At 44.7% G+C, this 20,415-nt stretch overlaps 2 protein-coding genes across 5 annotated transcripts in view; one reads left to right on the top strand and one right to left on the bottom strand.

The window, feature by feature from the left end:
- The window catches only part of LOC129829180 (rho GTPase-activating protein 22-like), a 28,710-nt gene extending 27,237 nt beyond the window's left edge, over positions 1–1,473 (top strand). For both annotated transcript variants that reach the window (XM_055890784.1, XM_055890785.1), the window contains one exon: positions 4–1,473. In XM_055890784.1, the coding sequence (XP_055746759.1) occupies positions 4–226 (223 nt within the window). In that variant the 3' untranslated portion in view covers positions 227–1,473. The remainder of the gene's footprint in view (positions 1–3) is intronic.
- Positions 1,474–1,598: 125 nt separating this feature from the next.
- LOC129829182 (mitogen-activated protein kinase 8-like) lies at positions 1,599–19,801 on the bottom strand. Of its 3 annotated transcripts, none has more exons than XM_055890789.1 (12): positions 19,438–19,801; positions 11,484–11,664; positions 10,964–11,093; positions 10,565–10,623; positions 9,835–9,973; positions 9,566–9,731; positions 8,156–8,227; positions 7,050–7,232; positions 6,478–6,602; positions 5,831–5,894; positions 5,163–5,240; positions 1,599–4,834 (listed from the first exon to the last, which is right to left on the bottom strand). In XM_055890789.1, exons 2-12 carry the CDS (start codon positions 11,603–11,605, stop codon positions 4,686–4,688), a joined length of 1,287 nt encoding a protein of 428 aa, XP_055746764.1. In that variant the 5' UTR covers positions 11,606–11,664; positions 19,438–19,801; the 3' UTR covers positions 1,599–4,685. The 3 variants fall into 3 exon arrangements, with proteins under 3 accessions (XP_055746764.1, XP_055746763.1, XP_055746765.1); XM_055890788.1 differs by lacking the exon at positions 8,156–8,227 and adding an exon at positions 8,918–8,989 and having other exon boundaries at positions 19,438–19,798; XM_055890790.1 differs by having other exon boundaries at positions 4,738–4,839; positions 19,438–19,796.
- Between the last annotated feature and the right edge of the window lie 614 nt (positions 19,802–20,415).

The following is a 20,415-nucleotide window of genomic DNA, read 5'->3' as shown; positions in this document are numbered from 1 at the left end:
CAGGCTGGAGGAGTCGAGTGCTGCTCTGTGCGCTCAGATGGAGCGTCTGGAGCAGGAGATGGAGCAGGAGAGGAAGAAGCAGCGCATGCTGGAGATCAAGCTCCGCAACTCAGACCGAGGCCGTCACGACGCAGAGAACAGGAACCGGCTCCTGGAGAGGGAAATGGAGGACTTCTTCTCCACTCTGGGAGACCTGACTCTGGGAGCAAGGACTAGCAACATTTAATAGCCCTGGTCATAGACTCCTATAGTCTCTCCCCACAGCCGAGTGCCATGAGTCTGGCAAGGGAGACTAAGAACTACATCGACTCAATTAATAATACTGTATGTTGTCCAACGCAGGCAGCTGCATCTCTATATTTCCTCAGGCCTCTAAGTGTGCCTATGACTACCATGAGTATCTATCTGGTGACAAAGCCTTGGTCCTTGGTTGACTCTGGTCAACTCTGTCAGTATACATTTAATGTAAAACAAAAGGGGTCAACTACTATCATTATGACTGTACAATAATCACTGCTTTGTTAATCATATGCTGCCTCCTACAGTACACAATGTGCAAATACAACAATACCAAATACTCTTGCTTACGGTCCAGTGTTGAAGCCGCCATGACGGTTTGGGGCACATGAAGCTGACCACTGCCCTCAAAGAAACAATTCAAAGGTATCCTGGCTGTGCCTTCAGGGACTTTTAGAATTAAAAAAAGAAAATGTGTGCTTGTCCAAATGGTTCATGTATTGCTTAACCTTAATTTATCACTACTATCCCCAGAGTCACTTGCAGTAAGGTGCCAATAGTTCATCGAATGAAAATGTTGAAACAGAATGTACTGTATACTTCAGTGAATGTAATGTGTTGTGGATCAAGCCAGCCCTGTAAATTGAGTGTGAATGAATTATCAAAACATTGAGATAGATTTGAACGCATAACTATTCTATACATTCCCGCAGATAATTCCTATGCGAGCGTTGCATGTGGTGAAACTGTTGCTAGAATCCCCATTTTTCAGCAAATGATGACTGCTACTGTATAGACAGGTCTGGAGGCCTGAACACAAAACATGATCTGGTTCCTGAAGTCCCCTATAATCGGGTTTAATATTGTGACCACGTGTATTAGTTTCAAGGCCATGTGACTGTATTTTTTTGTGTGTTCTTTTTGCATTTTATACAGAATCATATGACTAATGTTTTATGATGACCCCTTTCATATGCTGTTCCGATGCTTACGTTTACAAGGTGGTGTTTTGAAAGACTTGGACTGATTAAGACAAGTGTCTATAGTGGTCGCCCCTGTCAATTGACAGCAGTTGAAATGTTTATTTTCTCGTTGAAACGTAAACTTAGGTTCAATATTTATAGTCTTTGATTAAGATTTGAAGGTGCTTATTTATTATGAATCTACACACTTGTAATGAATGGCATTATGGCAATATGAGTAAATAAAGATGACCGGTGTCATTTTGTGAGTGATGCTTTATGGGTCAGCACGCTTGTGTTCCGTTCATCTCACACTTAGCACTTGGTGTGTACTCATTATACCACCAAATTATACAAAATCTCAAGATCATGTACAAAAACAACCTACAAATGCATGACTCAAATTGTGTTTCTTTTATTTGCTGTACATATTTTTATTAATTTTTTGGGGGGGGGGGGTATCATCAGATCCCAATGCATTTATTCTAATAGTGCACTGTTCATTGGCTGTGATCCCAGACGCACAGAACCAAGAATTCTTAACTACTTGCATGGCTGGCTTCACTAGCAAACATAACAAACCAGCACCATACATATGACTTTGTTTTTAGGCATTACTTATCTTTTATTTATCATTATTTGGCCTTACCGATCAAAATCTATTGGCCACGCATGATGTACTCCCCTCTCTCTGCTCCCTCTGGCCACAGATTGGACTGGTATTCGACCGATTACGTAACATCATGACTAGATTAAAGTCATAGAGAATCATCCTAATTCATAAAAAAAAGGAAAACATGGATTGACAGTACCAAACATTTCTCTACCTTCAGAAACATACAAACTAATATGGGCTAGACCCATCACTTAGTTTAGTCCTAGCACATTTTGCGGAAGGTATTGCACATGAACTGTAAAAAAAAAAAAAAAAAAAAAAAAAAAGATTTTTTTTTTAAAGGAAATGTACATAAACAATTATCTTTACTTCTAGGTGAAGTATTCATAATGTACAAAACTAGAAGTTTCCTAACATTGACAATAGTACACTTTCAAATAAATAAATAACGGAATCTGTATTCACATGTCTTCAATAGCTAATCATGTGGGCAACTAAGTATCCAAGAACTTATTGAAATTTAGTGAGGTAGTTCATCAAAGCCTACTTAAAATCATGATGATACTCTTTTTTCGAGAGAGAGCGATGTGATACAAAATCAAAAGAAAGTCTACAAATTCCAAAATATATCCCCAATAATGCCGGGCTAACAAAATTAAGACCACTTCAAAATAACAAAATATCTTGTCTTGATTAATGATGTTCTTGTGTTATAACACAGCTTCTATAATAGTGGATGGATCTCATTGGCTGTTATTCTGCTTCCCCTTCCACAACGCGTCATGTTGCCAAATAATCCATTAGGTTACATTTTACATTCTGAAATGACTCTATTTAGGACAGGAATTATTCAACACCACCACATAACATCTACACTGCCACAGTTACCATTCAGCGCAAATACATTTGGTTTAATATAAAACCGAGGAAATTAGGCAAAAGAAATCGTCCCTTCTAAAATCATCAAGCACATTCTCATTATGCAAAGTAAAGCCGCAAACCACACATGCCTAGCAGTGATTGTTATATATTTTTTTAAAGTATTTAACTTTGATGAAAGACCTACCTAAAACTGCCCCTTTTTTAAACTATTTCAAACGTATATTATGTGCTAAAATATTCTAAAGCATACATCATCCGCTTGACAGAACGTAGACTCCAACTTCGGGGTCATACCGATGCCGTAGAAAAATATACAATGCATTTTTTGATAACGGCCTCAAAATGTGATTGACTTATTTGTGGAAACTACTATAGTCCTTATCAGAAACCATTAACAACCTACAGTGTGCACACCATGACGACTACTCCTCTTCCTAGATCCTCAGGAATGAACGATTGACAAACTACAGGCACTTTTCCCTTTTAAAAGCAAAATAATAAACAAAACATACACTGGAGGGACACTATTATTGCATACAGTTCAGAATCATTGATAAACTTGGGATTTCGTGGTGGTTCAGTAATTATTTTGTGAAGTACTGTACTGAGCTTAGTGCGAAATAGATTTAGTACACACATGCATACACCTTCTGCAAAGGGCTTAGCCAATACCTTCTCTGAGATCCAGCTTATTACACTCATCATTTTCCCAATTAGAAATGTTCAATATACAGCACGTTGGCAACCGTAAAAACAAAATCGTTAAGGTATATTTATATTACGTTAATAAAATTAGACCCGATTTTTTTTTTGTATATAGTTTGTTTCTGCACTTGCAGCCTGCAAAATCTCCATCCCTCCAAAGACAATCAACATCACCACATACACAAGCCCTCTCTACGTCCATGTTCGGACTGAACCGAAGCGCAGTCGTCATAGGACTCCTCCTCCTCACAAACTAGTCACATCCCATTTCTCACAAAGCTTCTCAGCGTACACCTGCACAAGTAGTGCCACTGCCATATTTCTCTGTCCTAGTGTTTAACATAACCCGACTGTCGAAGCAAAAGCCACCTGGAGAAAAGAATCACTGGAGAATAACTGACCAGAGCCGAGGAAGAACTGCCTACAGCTCTCTGACAAAATTAAAATGATCAACATCTTCTGAGTTGTTTCCTTTCTGGACCTATCTGCATCCTTTTGATCATATACTGGAATACCCATGAAATATGGAAAGAAAATTCCGGAAAACTTTTTACTGAAAAAAAGAAACAACATTTCTTCTCTTACCAAAAGGAAAAATGGTTCAGGAATCAAACAGCATTTTGAGATATTTTAAGACTAAACTAACAAAGAACAAAGAGAACCAAAAAGAAAGCTCTTTCGTCAACTTGGATTTCTTTACAAGGAAGTAGACTCACAAGAGGAAAACAGTTCTAAAGTTTCTCAAAATTCAATCCAATGGATATATGCATTAAAACACAAAATCCCATATGAAATAGGCAAAGTAATATTACTATTCTGAAGGGGAGTACTAAAATTAGACATCAATTAAATGATAGTTGAAATGGCTTACTGCAAACTCAAATTGAAAAAAATATATTTACCATAAAATCTGTACAAACTCATTCAACATCAATATGGCCAATTGAAATAGCAGTATCTTGAACTAAAAGTTGATGAAACTAAAAACAAACAAAAAAAGAAGCTTTGATAAAGCTTTTACAGATGTTCTCAAATTCTCACCAGCGGTCGAAACCACAGCGTAGTGAAATCATTCTCACGTTAAAAAAATATTGATATGCCACAATAAATTACAGCCTGGACTCAAAAAGAAAATAACTCAAATAACTCTGTAGCAGTAGTTTTCGGGGAAAATTATAAAGGATTAAAAAATAATTTAAAAAAAAGGTGAAACTGGCCTAAACTCTACACCATTGAAGACAAGCGGAGGGACTGGTGGGACAGGGCCCAGGGCAGGGTGATAGTCATCTGCAGCAGCCCAGTGGGTCCGTGTTAGAGGCTGTCTCCAGGCTGCTGTCCGTGTCGGAAGCCAGGGTGGGGTCGGTGGACACATCGTTGACGGACGAGGACGATACAGAAGGGTACTGCTGGGAGCCGCTGCTCACTGCTGCACCTGTGCTACATGTATGGAGAAACATAGAAGGGGCATCAAGTCAGACTTGAACCACAAATGACTTCTGGTTAGGCTATGACATTTCAGCAGAGAGAAAAAGAGGAAAGTTTCTTAAAGAAAAGAACATGGTCCTTCAAGTCGGATCTGGAGCAGAAGCCGATTATGGGCAGAGAGACAGTGTCCGTCTCAATTTGTTCCTACCACAGTGCACTAGGACCAGTTTTTCCATGACCACGGGACCTGACCAGGAAAAAGGCTGGGCCATAGTTATAAGCTATAATCAGAGCGGGAGTGCTCAATCCCCATAGAGACGACGCTCTAAACTAACCTAAAGACGCTGGCTGTCCCCGGATCACTCCATTCTTCGTTCTCTCCTCCCAGTCCTGGACCTCCATGTATATCAAATCTGTGATGGAACACAACGTTTGGTAAAGAGAGCGAGTACAGTTGCAACTTCCGATAACTTCACCAAAACGCTCAGGTTTCCCAGAATTCCGGATTGGAAGATTCCAGGAATCAGGAGGGAATAAGGAGGACATCTGGGAATCCTACAACTGGGATTTTGGAAAATCTGGGAATTTTGGGAAAGTTGGGGAATTTTGCAACCTTAGACAGGAGACATAAACCTAAGAAGAGCATGACAGACCGCAACACAGCAAGCATGACGTGACACGGAGTCGACACTTGAGAATAGAGTCAATAAACAGGGCTCTGTCAAAAATCATCAGACCAGGTTTAAATTAGACAGGGAGACAGGCAAAGGACACGCCACACACTTTAGACAGGGATTTGTTAGGACAAACAGACACACACAAAGGGGAAAACCTGCATAACACTCAAATAGGAATATTAAATGTCCCGCAAGTATACCGTGAGATGTAGATTCTTAGTAGAGTAATGTGCAATTGTAATGTAACATAGTGCAAACATTTAAAAGTGCTCAGTGTATACATCAAAGCATGGGTAAGCAAAATGGCTTCGCTCTCTCTACTGTACCTTTCCACTCCTCCACTGTGTGTTCCCTCTCATCCAGCTGCTTGTCAGTGATCAACGGTGGGGGCTGCAACAGGAACAGGACAGAGCATACTGTAAGTGGGGTGACACGGGGACTGATGACCTTCTCTTCACTTGGCTGAGTCACATTCAAATATGTGCAAGGCGCTGCTGCACTGCTGCCAAATCTACACGTCTCAAGGCCGTTTTATGTCCGTTTTGAGGACTGGTGAATGACTGAGGGGAGTGCAACATCTCATTCTTCACCCACACACTGCGCGTTAGCCGAGGTGGAGATTTCGTGACTGAGGGAAAAACAGGTTGACACATCCAAGTGCAATCTCTGCGCTGACAACCTGCCTGTCAATGGAAGTCAAATCCAGAGCACCTGCTTTCAGCGACGGCCTGATAAACAGTCAGAGACGTTTACCATCTGATGTGGCCTGAGCCTTTGGCAGGCAGGCAAACTCACGGGGCTTTCATGGTCCCTCTTACTGTGAACCACAACTAAATGTGTTTTTTTAGAAGCATGCACACACATTAAGACACACACAGAGTAGACCTGAAGAGTCATGTTATTATCTAACATAAGAGTAGACGACACAAGAGCCACCCCTACACGCCCACATAATGAGCAAGTAAGTGCTTACCGCCTCCACTTCAGTTGGATCATACCACACGTTGATGTAGGGGTGCTGGAGAGCCTCGCTCACAGAGATCCGTTTGGATGCATCTATTACCAGCATCTTTGATAATAGGTCTCTGGCTTGACTTGCTGCGAGGCAATTAAGAAAAATAGAGAAATTAATGGCATGGGTAAAGTCGACTCGGCTGACATTCATTGTGCTGATAAATTAGTGTAGTGTGCCAGAATAGTCCCTTAGTCAAGCATGATCAGAATCAAAGCAGAGTAAGGCTTCAAACCACTACATAAAAGACTGCATTAATCATCATCATCATCATCAAACTTAACTACTTTCTGTGGAATTAACAATTGATCACATAAGTAAGTAACTCTATTAGTTAGTGTATATCAGAGAAAGTGTTAGGCACGTAATGTACTTATATTCAGCAAATAACTGTCTATAGATTTAGAATATTTTAGTCATACAAACATGTAGGAGACATTTTGCATCTCACAACAGGCACCTCTCAATGACACACAATACTGCAGTTTTCATGCTTTGGGTGTCCCACAGGGGGGCGTGCTCTCCCCGCTTACCTTTCAGTTTGTTGTGCTCCGAGTCGGCTGGGAAGAGGACGTCGGGGAAGAGCTTCTCAAAGGTGAACCCGGCGTAGCGGGGTCTGTTCTCCACGTAGGTCCTTACCGACTGGTTGAGCTTCATCAGGAACTCCTGACTGGGAGTCCCCAACTGCTCGATCACCTTGTTCCACTGATCAATATCTGACGTTCCAACATGTAAGAAAAACGCTACACAGGGCTTTTCAGAGGCTTTTCACAAGGGGGACGATTGACAAAGTTTTGGGTTTGTAGTTAGTATGAAGAAATCGGTTGTCGTGGAGAATTATGGACACTGGACACATGGAGGAGGCTAATTTCATTCACTGTTGCCTTTGTTGAGCAACTGTGACTGAGTAATCAAGGGAAAGCTGTTTGATCGTCTGTTCTCCCATGAGACAGACACACAAAACACTGAAAACAGAACCGAAAGCCTCGGTGTGGAACTGTATAATGAGGTGAAGTGATCAGAACAGTTTTCCCTTCAGTTGAAGCGGCCTCCGACAGGTACAAACCATAGACATCGCATCATGGTATCGGTCCCAATATGGAGTCTGTGAGAGTACGGGCAGCACCATTGAGGCCATCTCAATCTTGAAGTAGTGAATGTTCTTCTTCTACTAGTTGTATGACTTGGAAAACAAACTGAAAGGATGTATACTGCCACCTAGAGTGAGTTATTTGAACCGGTATAAGCCGAGGTTGGTGATTTATTTCCATCTGAATTTATAGAACGTTTCCTCACAAGTGTAATTCATTGGCTGATCCCTGGTGACCTGGATGGAATTATGTGATCCTTCCTAAACCCATAGGAAGTCCCACACAGTTGACTACTTCAAAATGGTGGAAGTCCTCAATGTCGCTGCCGATACTGAAACGGGCTTTTGAGCACTAGAGTCCTCGATCTCTCTCTATGGTACAAACCCATTCACATACACCGAACGGAAATTCATTTGTATGCAGTAGTAGGGCGGTCTCAGCACCACAACACACACACATTTTCACACACATAACAAACAAATTTGCACACACATACCTACAAACTCACACACACAATGGAGGGACGATGAGGGTCCAGGTAAGGATACGATCTGTGCCTGGGAACAACACACTACCTCGGACCATTTCTGCCATGATGCAGCCAATAGACCAGACATCAACTGAAAAATGAAATGACAATCAAATTAGCATGCAGAACTGAAAAATAACAAAAGAAGGAACGAATAACGATGCAGACAATGTGTGATGTGTGTGAGTGCAAACAAAGAAAATGAACGCATGCAAACTCTCACGTCAAACCGCTGTCAGTGTCCGACTAAGCAGTGCACATGATATGTGTTTGCTGGTTCACTCTGGCATATTATTAACCAAAGTAGAAGAGGGCCGGAGAACTGCCTACATACCACCCTCAAGACTCTCAGTGGACTACCATCAATTTAATAGACAAAAGCCAATTTTAGATCATTGATAAAAGCTCTACCAGTCCACCATATACGGCTGTTAATCTTTGAAGAAGACCGTCAAACAATAATATGAGATAAGAGGGTATCTTTTGCAATTGCAAATTAAAGGAGCAAACCATTCTATTTCAGGTGCTTGATGTGTGAGTCAGAGGTGCTTCGAGCTACAGTGATGGGTGCTTGGGGGATAGAGTGAAGGTGTGGGGGGGGGGGGGCAGAAGTGGGCGAGGAGGTGTCAGGCATATCAGAAGAGAGATGGAATTTCGACAGTTGCTCTTTGACATGATCGCTGCGATCCATTGTAACGAGCACGGCTTCAAAAAGAAACTCGCCGACGTTTTTTTTGTGTGCAAATGCTGAACTGAGCTGCTGCAAGCAGCACAAGGATACAATCCCTTCCTGGAAAAAGGATTTTGTGGCGAACCATTTCTGCCATAATGCAGCCCACAGCCCATATATCCACTAGATATGTGTAGCATAGAAAGAAGGAGAAGAAAATAAGCAAAGCAACAAGTCAGCAGGAAAGTTTGGGACATTTTTGGTCAAGAGTACAGAGATGCCCATATTTCCAGGCAGTAGAAGTAGAAGTTAAATAAACCTTTCCCCTCGTATTTGAGCACTGAATTTCATCGCACAACAAACCCGAGTCCAATGATTCGGCGATATCAAGCCCCATCACATCTGCACATAAGACATTCTTGCATAAAATGTTAATTGTTAAAGGCATGCGCACTAAAGTGAACCAGTGGATCCACACGTGACTGGATTCCCACTGACGCCTAGTCCAGCTGCACCGTCTCTGGGCGGCCTCTTAGAAAACACAAGCGCTACATCTGCTGTGCACTGGCTCTCTACACCGGATGAAAGGAACCCACAATGCATAGCCAGGCATGCCACCGTCACCTCAGACTGTGACACTGACACGGGAGGGTGGTGTGGCTGTGAGGGTGGGTGGGTGTTTGGACATTGTGGGCGGAGCATGCGACAGGCAGCGTTTCCCGCAGCACGCACAGCTCTGATGATCGGTCACTCACTCACCGTTGGCCTGGTAACCCATGCCCAAGATGACTTCAGGGGCGCGGTAGTAGCGGGTCACCACATACGGGGTCATCAGGAGGCCTGTGGCCGCTGTCCTGGCCAATCCGAAGTCCAGGATCTTCAGTGTGCAGTCCGACTTTACCACAATGTTGCTGGGTTTCAGATCCTGAGGGTGGGGTAAGGAGGGGATGTGGTTTAGAGATATGGGATGGGTGGATAACTCTCTAGAAATGTCAGGCTAGGCAAGGCGTGCGTGTTTGTGTGTCTACCCTGTGTATGATGCCCGCGGCGTGAAGGTGCTTGATGCCACACAGCATCTGGTAGAGCAGATAGGACAGCCGCTCGTGGTCCAGCTCCATCTGGATCACCTGGCACAGGTTGGCATCCATCAGCTCCATCACAATATAACTGGGGACGGATACAGAGAAGAGGGAAGGAAGGGTGGGTGAGATGACACGTACACACTCACAAACATATGCATACACACAGGCAAACACACACAGATACACCCAAGCACATGCAAGAATACACACCGATTACGTCTCACACACACACACACACACACACACACACACACACACACACACACACACACACACACACACACACACACACACACACACACACACACACACACACACACACACACACACACACACACACACACACACACACACACACACACAGGCTGCCTCCTCCGTCATAGCAAAACGGTCCGTATACCCTCAGGCTATGATTTGTTCATTTTGTATTTTTAGCTCCAATCAGGCAGACAGAGATTCTCACAGTTCCTCCCTCCGCTGTGAGAATGAAATCCCATTTCGTCCCATGCACTGCAACATACTAACCCATCCGTTATCCCACGATGGACCCCGACCCCAAACACCATACACTGCACGAAACAATTGTTGTATGTACTTCCTGCCATTTCAGCACCACAGCCTACCAGGGAACACTGAGCATATATTATGTAAAGCCAAGGGCGACGACGTTACTTACACATCTTGGAACTCCTCCAGTGTCTTCTGTGGCGTGAATACATTTAACAAGCCAATAATCTGTGGGGATACAAAAGGCACCAGTGCATCATGGTTCTATGAGCAGCATATGGAGGGACAACGCATTCAGCGGTGACAACACGCTGCATAAGGGTGCACTAAAAACAGCAGGAGGGTTCTTTGCTAAAAAATAAAACGGATAACGCTACAGAAAACAGGCAATTGAACATTTGAAAAATGGAAACGGCCAAGAGCTCGCGTAAAAGCTACAAGAGGACAGCAACATTCCGGAACGATCTCTGTCGTGAAAATGAGACACATTTTTACAACTCCCTTTCCCACTTGCACTCGCCCTTTTCGCTATCGCAGGTTCAGAGAGAGGGGGGGAAAAATAGCTTACGTTCTTATGGTTGACACATTTCATGAGCACCAGTTCTCTGTAAGCCCTTTTGGCATGGGTCTGGTTCTGGAAAGGTCGGCTGAGTTTTTTAATTGCAACGTTGCGTTCGAGGTTGTGGTCATATGCTGAGCTGGGAAACACAAAATAGAAACAGGTTTGTCCATACTGCATGACGCAATCTGAAGAAGGCAAGCACGGCCAAACATCAATGTCTTTAATCCTTTTTTTTTTTTTAAACTAGGAGGCGTGTGAGTTGTTCACACTTTCCCATGTCCTAGATCAATAACAAGGTACAAGTACGAAGTCTAATACTGGACCCATGGCATACAAACAACCTGCAACAGCTAATAACATATCATATTGACTTCCAATGTCATTTTTAAAAAAGCTATCAAATGGTTATGTTAGATAATGTTATTTTCCAACGTAACACACGCAGTTCTAACATAGCCACTTGATAATGAGTACCAGGCTACAACGCCTGTCTTTTCCTGTCTAATTCACAGCTCCGTCTACTCACCAGACAATCCCTTGTGCTCCGGAGCCTATGGGTCTTAAATTCTGGTAGCGTTTCAACACCGTAAAAGTGGAATCACCGACGTCTAAACTGTAAAACTCCTTTTCACGCTTATTCCGATTCATGATGAAATCTGGACAAAGTGTGTGTTTTGGGCATCCAAGTGGAACTTCTGTCTCAAGACCTAAGAAAGAGGGAGAAGACAGCAGGAAGATTTTTTTAAAGTACTAGCATTTCATCAGCTTATTACCTGGACATTCCAAGCCATAGATTGTTTTGATTGATTGACATAGGCTGCATTGAGAATTTGATTGACAGGCTGCATTGAGTGTAAAAAGCAATGACATTTGGATAATTTACAGTGCATTCTGAAAGTATTTAGACCTTGTCCCTTTTTCCACATTTTGTTATGTTACATCCTTATTCTAAAAGTTTTTTTTTTTAAATGTACACCTCAAGCACAGGCACGCTCAAGGTCCTAAACGATATCAGAACCGCTATCGATAAAAGACAATACTGTGCAGCCGTCTTCATCGACCTTGTCAAGGCTTTCGACTCTGTCAATCACCTCATTCTTATCGGCAGACTCAATTGCCTTGGCTTCTCAAATGACTGCCTCGCCTTGTTCACCACCTACTTCTCAGATAGAGTTCAGTGTGTCAAATTGAAGGGCCTGTTGTCCGGACCTCTGGCTGTCTCCATGGGGGTGCCACAGGGTTCAATTCTCGGGCCGACTCTTTTCTCTGTATATATATATCAATGATGTCGCTCTAGCTGCTGGTGATTCTCTGATCCACCTCTATGCAGACGATACCATTTTGTATACATCTGGCCCTTCTTTGGACAATGTGCTAACAAACCTCCATATGAGCTTCAACGCCATACAACACTCCTTCCGTGGCCTCCAACTGCTTTGAAATGCTAGTAAAACTAAGTGCATGCTCTTCAACCGATTGCTGCCCGCATCCTCCCACCTGACTAGCATCACTACTCTGGACAGTTCTGACCTAGAATATGTGGACAACTACAAATACCTAGGTGTCTGGTGAGACTGTAAACTCTCCTTCCAGACTCACATTAAGCATCTCCAATCCAAAATTAAATCTAGAATCGGCTTCCTATTTCGCAACAACGCCTCCCTCACTCATGCCGCCAAACATACCCTCGTAAAACTGAATATCCTACCGATCCTTGACTTAGGCGATGTCATTTACAAAATAGCCCCCAACACTCTACTCAGCAAACTGGATGTAGTCTATCACAGTGCCATCCGTTTTATCACCAAAGCCCCATATACTACCCACCACTGCGACCTGTATGCTCTCGTTGGCTGGCCCTCACTACATATCCGTCGCAAAACCAACTGGCTCCAGGTCATCTATAAGTCTTTGCTAGGTAAAACCCCGCCTCATCTCAGCTCACTGGTCACAATAGCAACACCCATCCGTAGCACGCGCTCCAGCAGGTATATTGCACTGGTCATCCCCAAAGCCAACACCGCCTTTCCTTCCAGTTCTCTGCTGCTGCCAATGACTGGAACGAATTGCAAAAAAAATCACTGAAGCTGAAGTCTTATATCTCCCTCTCTAACTTTAAGCATCAGCTGTCTGGGAAGCTTACCGATCACTGTACCTGTACACAGCCACACCTCATCCTCATATTATTACTTACCCTCTTGCACCCCAGTATCTCTACTTGCACATCTATCACTCCAGTATTAATGCTAAATTGTAATTAATTTCACCTCTAGGGCCTATTTATTGCCTACCTCCCTACTCCTCAACATTTGCACACACTGTACCTAGATTTTTCGATTTTTCTATTATTTTGTGTTATTGACTGTCCGTTTGTTTATATGTAACTCTGTGTTGTTGTTTTTGTCGCACTGCTTTGCTTTATCTTGGCCAGGTCGCAGTTGTAAATGAGAACTTGTTCTCAACTGGCCTACCTGGTTAAATAAAGGTGAAATAAATAAATAAAAATCTACACACAATACCCCATAATGACAAAGCCAAAACAGGTTTTTAGAAATATTTGCAAATGCATTAAAAAATACATTAAAAAAATACCTTTTTTACATAATTATTCAGACCCTTTGCTATGAGACTCAAAATTGAGCTCAGGTGCATCCCGTTTCTGTCACGAACGTCGTCAGGGAAATGACCGGACCAAGGTGCAGCATGGTGAGCGTACATTTTTCTTTATTTTAAATGTCGCCAACAAAACAAGAAACAACAAAAACGAACGTGAAGCTTACTAGGGCCAATCAGAGACAACGATCGACAGCTGCCTCTGATTGGGAACCACACTCAGGCCAAACACAAAGAAATACAACACATAGAATGCCCACCCCACATCACAACCTGACCTAACCAAATAGAGAAATAAAACGTCTCTCTAAGGTCAGGGCGTGACAGTACCCCCCCCCCAAAGGTGCGGACTCCCGGCCGCAAAACTGAACCTATAGGGGAGGGTCCGGGTGGGCATCTACTTCGGTGGCGGCTCCGGTGCTAGACGCAGACCCCGCTCCACCTCTGGCTCACCCCACTAAAGGTGGCGCCTCTGGTGCGGGGACCCTCGTCGCCGACCCCGGACTGGGGACCTTCTCCGCAGGCCCCGGACTGGGGACCCTCGCCGCCAACTCCGTACTAGGGACCTTCTCCGCAGGCCCCGGACTGGGGACCCTCGCCGCAGGCCCCGGACTGGGGACCCTCGTTGCAGGCCCTGGCTTGGGGACCCTCGCTGCAGACCCCGGACTGGGGATTCTCGCTGCAGGCCCCGGACTGGGGACCGTCGCTGGAGGCTCCGGACTGTGGACCGTTGTTGGAGGCTCCGGACTGTGGACTGTCGTTGGAGGCTCCGGACTGTAGACCGTCGTTGGAGGCTCACGGACTGTAGACCGTCGTTGGAGGTTCCGGACTGTAGACCGTCGTTGGAGGTTCCGGACTGTGGCCTGTCGTTGGAGGTTCCGGACTGTGGCCCGTCGTTGGAGGTTCCGGACTGTGAAACGTCGTTGGAGGTTCCGAACTGTGAAACGTCGCCGGAAGCTCTGGACTGGGAACTGTCGCCGGAAGCTCTGGACTGGGAACTGTCGCCGGAAGCTCTGGAGTGGGAACTGTTGCCGGAAGCTCTGGTGTGTGTAGGTGCACTGGAGGCTTGATGCGTGGGACCAGCACCGGTGGCACAGGGCTGATGACACGCACTTCAGGGCGAGTGCGGAGAGGAGGCACAGGACGTACTGGACTGTGGATGCGTACAGGAAGCCTGGTGCGTGGAGCTGCCACAGGGCTCACCAGGCTGGGGAGACCTACTGGGGGCCTGGTACGTGGAATCAGAACAGGTCTCATTGAACTGGGGAGATGCACTGGAAGCCTGGTGCGTGGAGCAGGAACCGGATACGCTGGGCCGTGGAGGCGCACTGGAGGTCTCAAGCGTAGAGCTGGCACAACCCGTCCTGGCTGGATGGTTACTTTCGCCCGGCAAATGCGGGGCGCCAGCACAGGACGCACTGGGCTGTGCAGGCACACCGGAGACACTGTGCGCAGAGCCGGCGCAGGATATCCTGGGCCGTAGAGACGCACTGGAGGCCAGATGCGCTGAGCCGGCACCATGCGGGGAGATGGAATATAGCGCACCGGGCTATGAGTGCGCACTGGAGACATCGTGCGCATCACTGCATAACATGGTGCCTGACCAGTCACACGCTCCCCACGGGGAGTTGGCTCAGGTCTCCAACCTGACTCAGCCAATCTCCTCATGTGCCCCCCCCCCCCCCCCCCGTGCCTGCTCCGCTGTGCCAACTCCTCGTACTGTCGCCGCTCTGCTTTCGCCGCCTCTATCTCCTTCCTTGGACGCCGATACTCTCCAGCCTTTGCCCAGGGTCCCTTGCCTTCCAAGATCTCCTCCCATGTCCATTCCTCCAGAAAACGCTGCTCCTCCCGGCAACGCCGCTTTTTTATTTTGGTAGTGGTAGGTAGTTCTGTCACGAACGTCGTCAGGGAAATGACCGGACCAAGGTACAGCGTGGTGAGCGTACATTTCTCCTTTTTAAATGTTGCCAACAATACAAGAAACAACAAAAACGAATGTGAAGCTTACTAGGGCTATACAGGCGACTAACAAAGACAACTACCCACAACTAAGGTGGCAAAACAGGCTGCCTAAGTATGATTCCCAATCAGAGACAACGATCGACAGCTGCCTCTAATTGGAAATCACACTCAGGCCAATCACAAAGAAATAGAACACATAGAATGCCCACCCCACATCACACCCTGACCTAACCAAATAGAGAAATAAAACAGCTCTCTAAGGTCAGGGCGTGACAGTTTCCATTGATCATCCTTGAGATGTTTCTCCAACTTGATTGGAGTCCACCTGTGGTAAATTCAATTGATTGGACATGATTTGGAAAGGCACACACCTGACTATATAAATGTCCCACAGTTGACAGTGCATGTCAGAGCAAAAACTAAGCCATGAGGTCGAAGGAATTGTCCGTAGAGCTCCCAGACAGGATTATGTCGAGGCACAGATCTGGGAAAGGGTACCAAAACATTTTTGCAGCATTGAAGGTCCCCAAGAACACAATGGCCTCCTTCAATCTTAAATGGAAGAAGTTTGGAACCACAAAGACTCTTCCTAGAGCTGGCCAAACTGAGCAATCGGGGGAGAAGGGCCTTGGTCAGGGAGTTGACCAAGAACCCGACGGTCACTCTGACAGAGCTCCAGAGTTCCTCTGTGAAGATGGGAAAACCTTCCGGAAGGACAACCATCTCTGCAGCAATCCACCAATCAGGCTTTTATGGTAGAGTGGCCAGACGGAAGCCACTCCTCAGTAAAAGGCACATGACAGCCCGCTTGGAGTTTGCCAAAAGGCACCTAAAGACTCTCAGACTATGAGAATCAATACTCTTCTCTGATTTAAACCAAGATTGAACTCTTTTGCCTGAATGCCAAGTGTCATGTCTGGAGGAAACCTGGCACCATCCCTATGGTGATGATTGGTGGTGGCAGCATCATCCTGTGGGGATGTTTTTCAGTGGCAGGGACTGGGAGACTAGTCAGGATCGAGGCAAAGATGAACGGAGCAAAGTACATGATGAAAACCTACCTCCAGAGCGCTCAGGTCCTCAGACTGGGGTGAAGGTTCACCATCCATCAGGATAATGACACTAAGCACACAGCCAAGACAACGCAGGAGTGGCTTTGGGAAAAGTCTCTGAATGTCCTTGAGTGTCCCAGCCAGAGCGGACTTGAACCCGATTGAACATCTCTGGAGAGACCTGAAAATAGCTGTGTGGCAACGCTCCCCATCCAACCTGACAGAGCTTGAGAGGATCTGTAGAGTAGAATGGGAGAAACTCCCCAGATACAGGTGTGCCACGCTTGTAGTGTCATTCCCAAGAAGAATCAATGCTGTAATCGCTGCTAAAGGTGCTTCAACAAAGTACTGAGTAAAGGGTCTGAATACTTATTTAAATTAAATATTCAAAAATAAAAAATAAAAAAATTGGCATAAAATATTTTTTTTAAACTGTTTTTGCTTTATCATTATGGGTTCATGTGTGTAAATTGATGAGGGGAAAAAAACATTTAATCAACTTTAGAATAAGGCTGTAACTTAACAAAATTTGGGAAAAGTCAAGGGGTCTGAATACTGTTCGAAGGCACTGTACATCATTTCTCTACAGCTTTAAAAAGGCCCTTCCTGAGGTTTGTGGAAGTTCTTTGCTCGCATTATAGCAAATATAGCAGCTTAAAAACAAACACTTTAGTTGCTTGCTTGGCTGAGATATGGGGCAGCGCTAGGAACGTTTCTCACAAGCCAATAGAGAAATCGCACAGCTATCACATCGAGAGTGACTAGCACCACTGTCTGATGCCCATTTGAGCCTGCAGGAATGTTTATTTAAGACTCATTGCTCAGGCAAATAGAAGGAAGGAGTGAGGCAGAGAGAGAGAGAGAGAAAAAAAGAGAGGGAGGGAGCGCTGGATTTGATATGGAGTTAGAAGACAAAATCATTACTCAAATGTAGGCCCATTTCCACTGGCTGATGGCTGCACAGTCGACAGACCATTACTTGACCTCCATACGCCTACACAGCCACCTTCCCCTCCTCTTCACACGAAGGGGCATTCAGTGTGTGTGTGTGTGGAGGGGGGGGGGGGGGGGGGGGGGGGTTCATCCCGGATGAAACGCATGTCAACGGCCCGAAGCCGTGCTATGAGATGGAGGGACTAAAAAAAAAGGTTTGGAGGAGCTTGAACAAAATGCTTTACCGACACAAAAGGGAAGTGAAATCGCTCCGTGCAACTGTGCACTCTGGAGCAGCATGAATGGCGGTGCAAACAACTGAATGACTATGCCCTATACAGAGGGACTGAATTGAATGATATGCGTGTCATTGTATTGAAACAACATAAATGACACTATTTTGATTCACATGATCAATGGAAATGTGAGCATTTTGCATCAGAGTTCGTTTGTGAAAAGCTAACAGACAGGATGAAAACACTAACAGATACTGTGTGCAACAAGGTTTACTAAAAGCAAGAGCCGTGGAGCAGAAGAAGGTGTGACAACGACATTTGGTCTTTAGATGTGGCACTCGGATAGATGAGTGGTAGAGAGAGAGAGAGAGAGCTTCTCTCACAGAGACTCTGAGAGAAGCTGAGAGAATATGCGATTAGAGGGAGGCAGAGAATTGTAGCCATGAAGCATGTCGCCGTCGCGGACAACATCGCCCACCCACAGGTGAAGGCTACATCGTCTGTTGCTGTTTCAAGGTCTCGCTCTAAATCACAAGTTCGTGGTGTCTGGGGCATTTCAGTAAAAACGGGGGGCATTTCATTCACAGCAATAACTGTGAAGGAAATAATCATCCATGTCTCTCGATCATGCCATTAATGCCCAGCTGGTGTCTACATCTAACCTAAATGAATATGACTTCTTAAATGATCGGTGGTTTTCACCAGCCTACTTTTCCAGCTAATGAAGACACTGTAGCCCATCGCCACTGACCGCAAGAACCAGCAACGTCAGAATTAGAAGCAATTTGTCAAATGCCTCTGGCTGCATCTGTTACGGAGGTCATTCTTCTATGACACACCTTAGGCTGGAATGGCCAACGAAGGTGTCCGACATCTTTCAAAACGAAATGCGACAGTAATCTTTAGCCAAGTGTTGTTAATCGAATGAATAGGAAGTTAAAGGAAGATATGATTTAATCATATTTACCATCATTGCAATTATATTAATAGCGTTCTTATTGTAGATAGACGGGTATTATGTCGATGTGACAGCTGCCTGAACATAACACCGTCGATTAATTATTCTGCAATGTTTTAGGTATATTGGATGAAATGTAGTCGATCCAGATATGCTGACGACTTCATCCATCAAAAGAGTTACAATTTTGCACAAGCTGCTGCTATTCCTCTAACTTGCTAAATAGACGTCGACTTGACGCACTAGCAGAATAGGTAAGCCTGCGAACACACGTTTATACTACTCAATTGGTGGTAGGCAAATTGTCAATTGCCCATTTCTTTACCGAATGGCGGGCGTGTGTTTCATATTTGAGAAATGTAGCATGTCAAATGTAACCGAGTCATTTATGTTGTCAGTATCTGCTGCGAAGATAGGTAGTTGTTACAATGTAACACAGCAGGTAGTTACAGTCTTGTTACAATGTAGCGTATTTTATAGAGTCTCGTGTGCATTTAAATTCATCGCGCATTGAGAAGTATCCAATAGACAGATTTTTTTAAGGCGGTGCACGTCTTTAAAATTGCAATAGGCCTATAGGCCGAAACTCGACAATATGTTCCAGCAAGCTGGTTGCAGCTATTTATTGTAATTTCTGTGTTCCTTGCGACCCATCAGTGACAATACCCTCCCCCTCCCCCACTGCTAACAATAACATGTCTTATAAAGGTTTCATATGGAACTCACCTCACTCCAAAAGAACGCGTTCGTAATTCCAAAACGGTCAAACCGCGGTGTCTGGTCTTCCGTTTAAATATGCAGCAGAATGTTTGAATATCTTATAATATCTTCTCGTTAGTAAGACAACCTCTGAATCCGCTGCGTTTCCTTCCACTGGCAGGCCTGGATCTGCAAAATACATGTGTACTACGTAGCCTAATCTTTGCGCTTCCGTGACACAAACAGTTTCTGCTATTTCATACCGACGTCGTCGAAAACCTTGCGATGTTTTCCGGTTGCGGATGAGAACTGGGTGACATTCAAGAGCGCAACGCCCTGCAGTGTTGTATAGCCTACCTCCCGCGGGTATTCTCTGTTTGTAGTGTATGCAACATTATGCATGACAAATTAGAGGCATTTAGGCATTCTACTTCTCATCTCGCCATAATAAACACACCCACTGAGAGCGAGAGAGAGAGAGAAAGGAGAGAGAGATAGAATAATATGTTTCCCATGCCAATAAAGCCCTTGAATTGAGAGAGAGAGGGAGAAACCTTCCATAACAAAGCCATCAACTACAGAGTATTAACCTGGAGAAGAGCCCCCTAAGCAAGCTGCTCCTGGGGTTCTGTTCAGAAACACAAACAGACCCCACAGAGCCCCAGGACAGCAACACAATAAGACCCAACCAAATCATGAGAAAACAAAAAGATAATTGCTTTATACATTGGAAAGAATTTACAAAAAAACAGTGCAAACTAGAATTCTCATTGGCCATAAACAGAGAGTACACAGTGGCAGAATACCCGACCACTGTGACTGACACAAAATTAAGGAAATATTTGTCTATGTACAGACTCATTGAGCATAGCCCTGCTATTGAGAAAGGCCGCCGAAGGCAGAACTGGCTCTCAAGAGAAGACAAGAGAACCCCATATGCACACTGCCCACAAAATGAGGTGGAAAATTAGCTGCACTTCCTAACATCCTGCAAAATATATGACC

This window comes from Salvelinus fontinalis, chromosome 30, assembly GCF_029448725.1.
Source record: "Salvelinus fontinalis isolate EN_2023a chromosome 30, ASM2944872v1, whole genome shotgun sequence".
NCBI lineage: Eukaryota > Metazoa > Chordata > Actinopteri > Salmoniformes > Salmonidae > Salvelinus > Salvelinus fontinalis.
The sequence above is the reverse complement of the archived record's forward strand: the minus strand, read 5'-3'. Positions and strand labels throughout refer to the sequence as shown.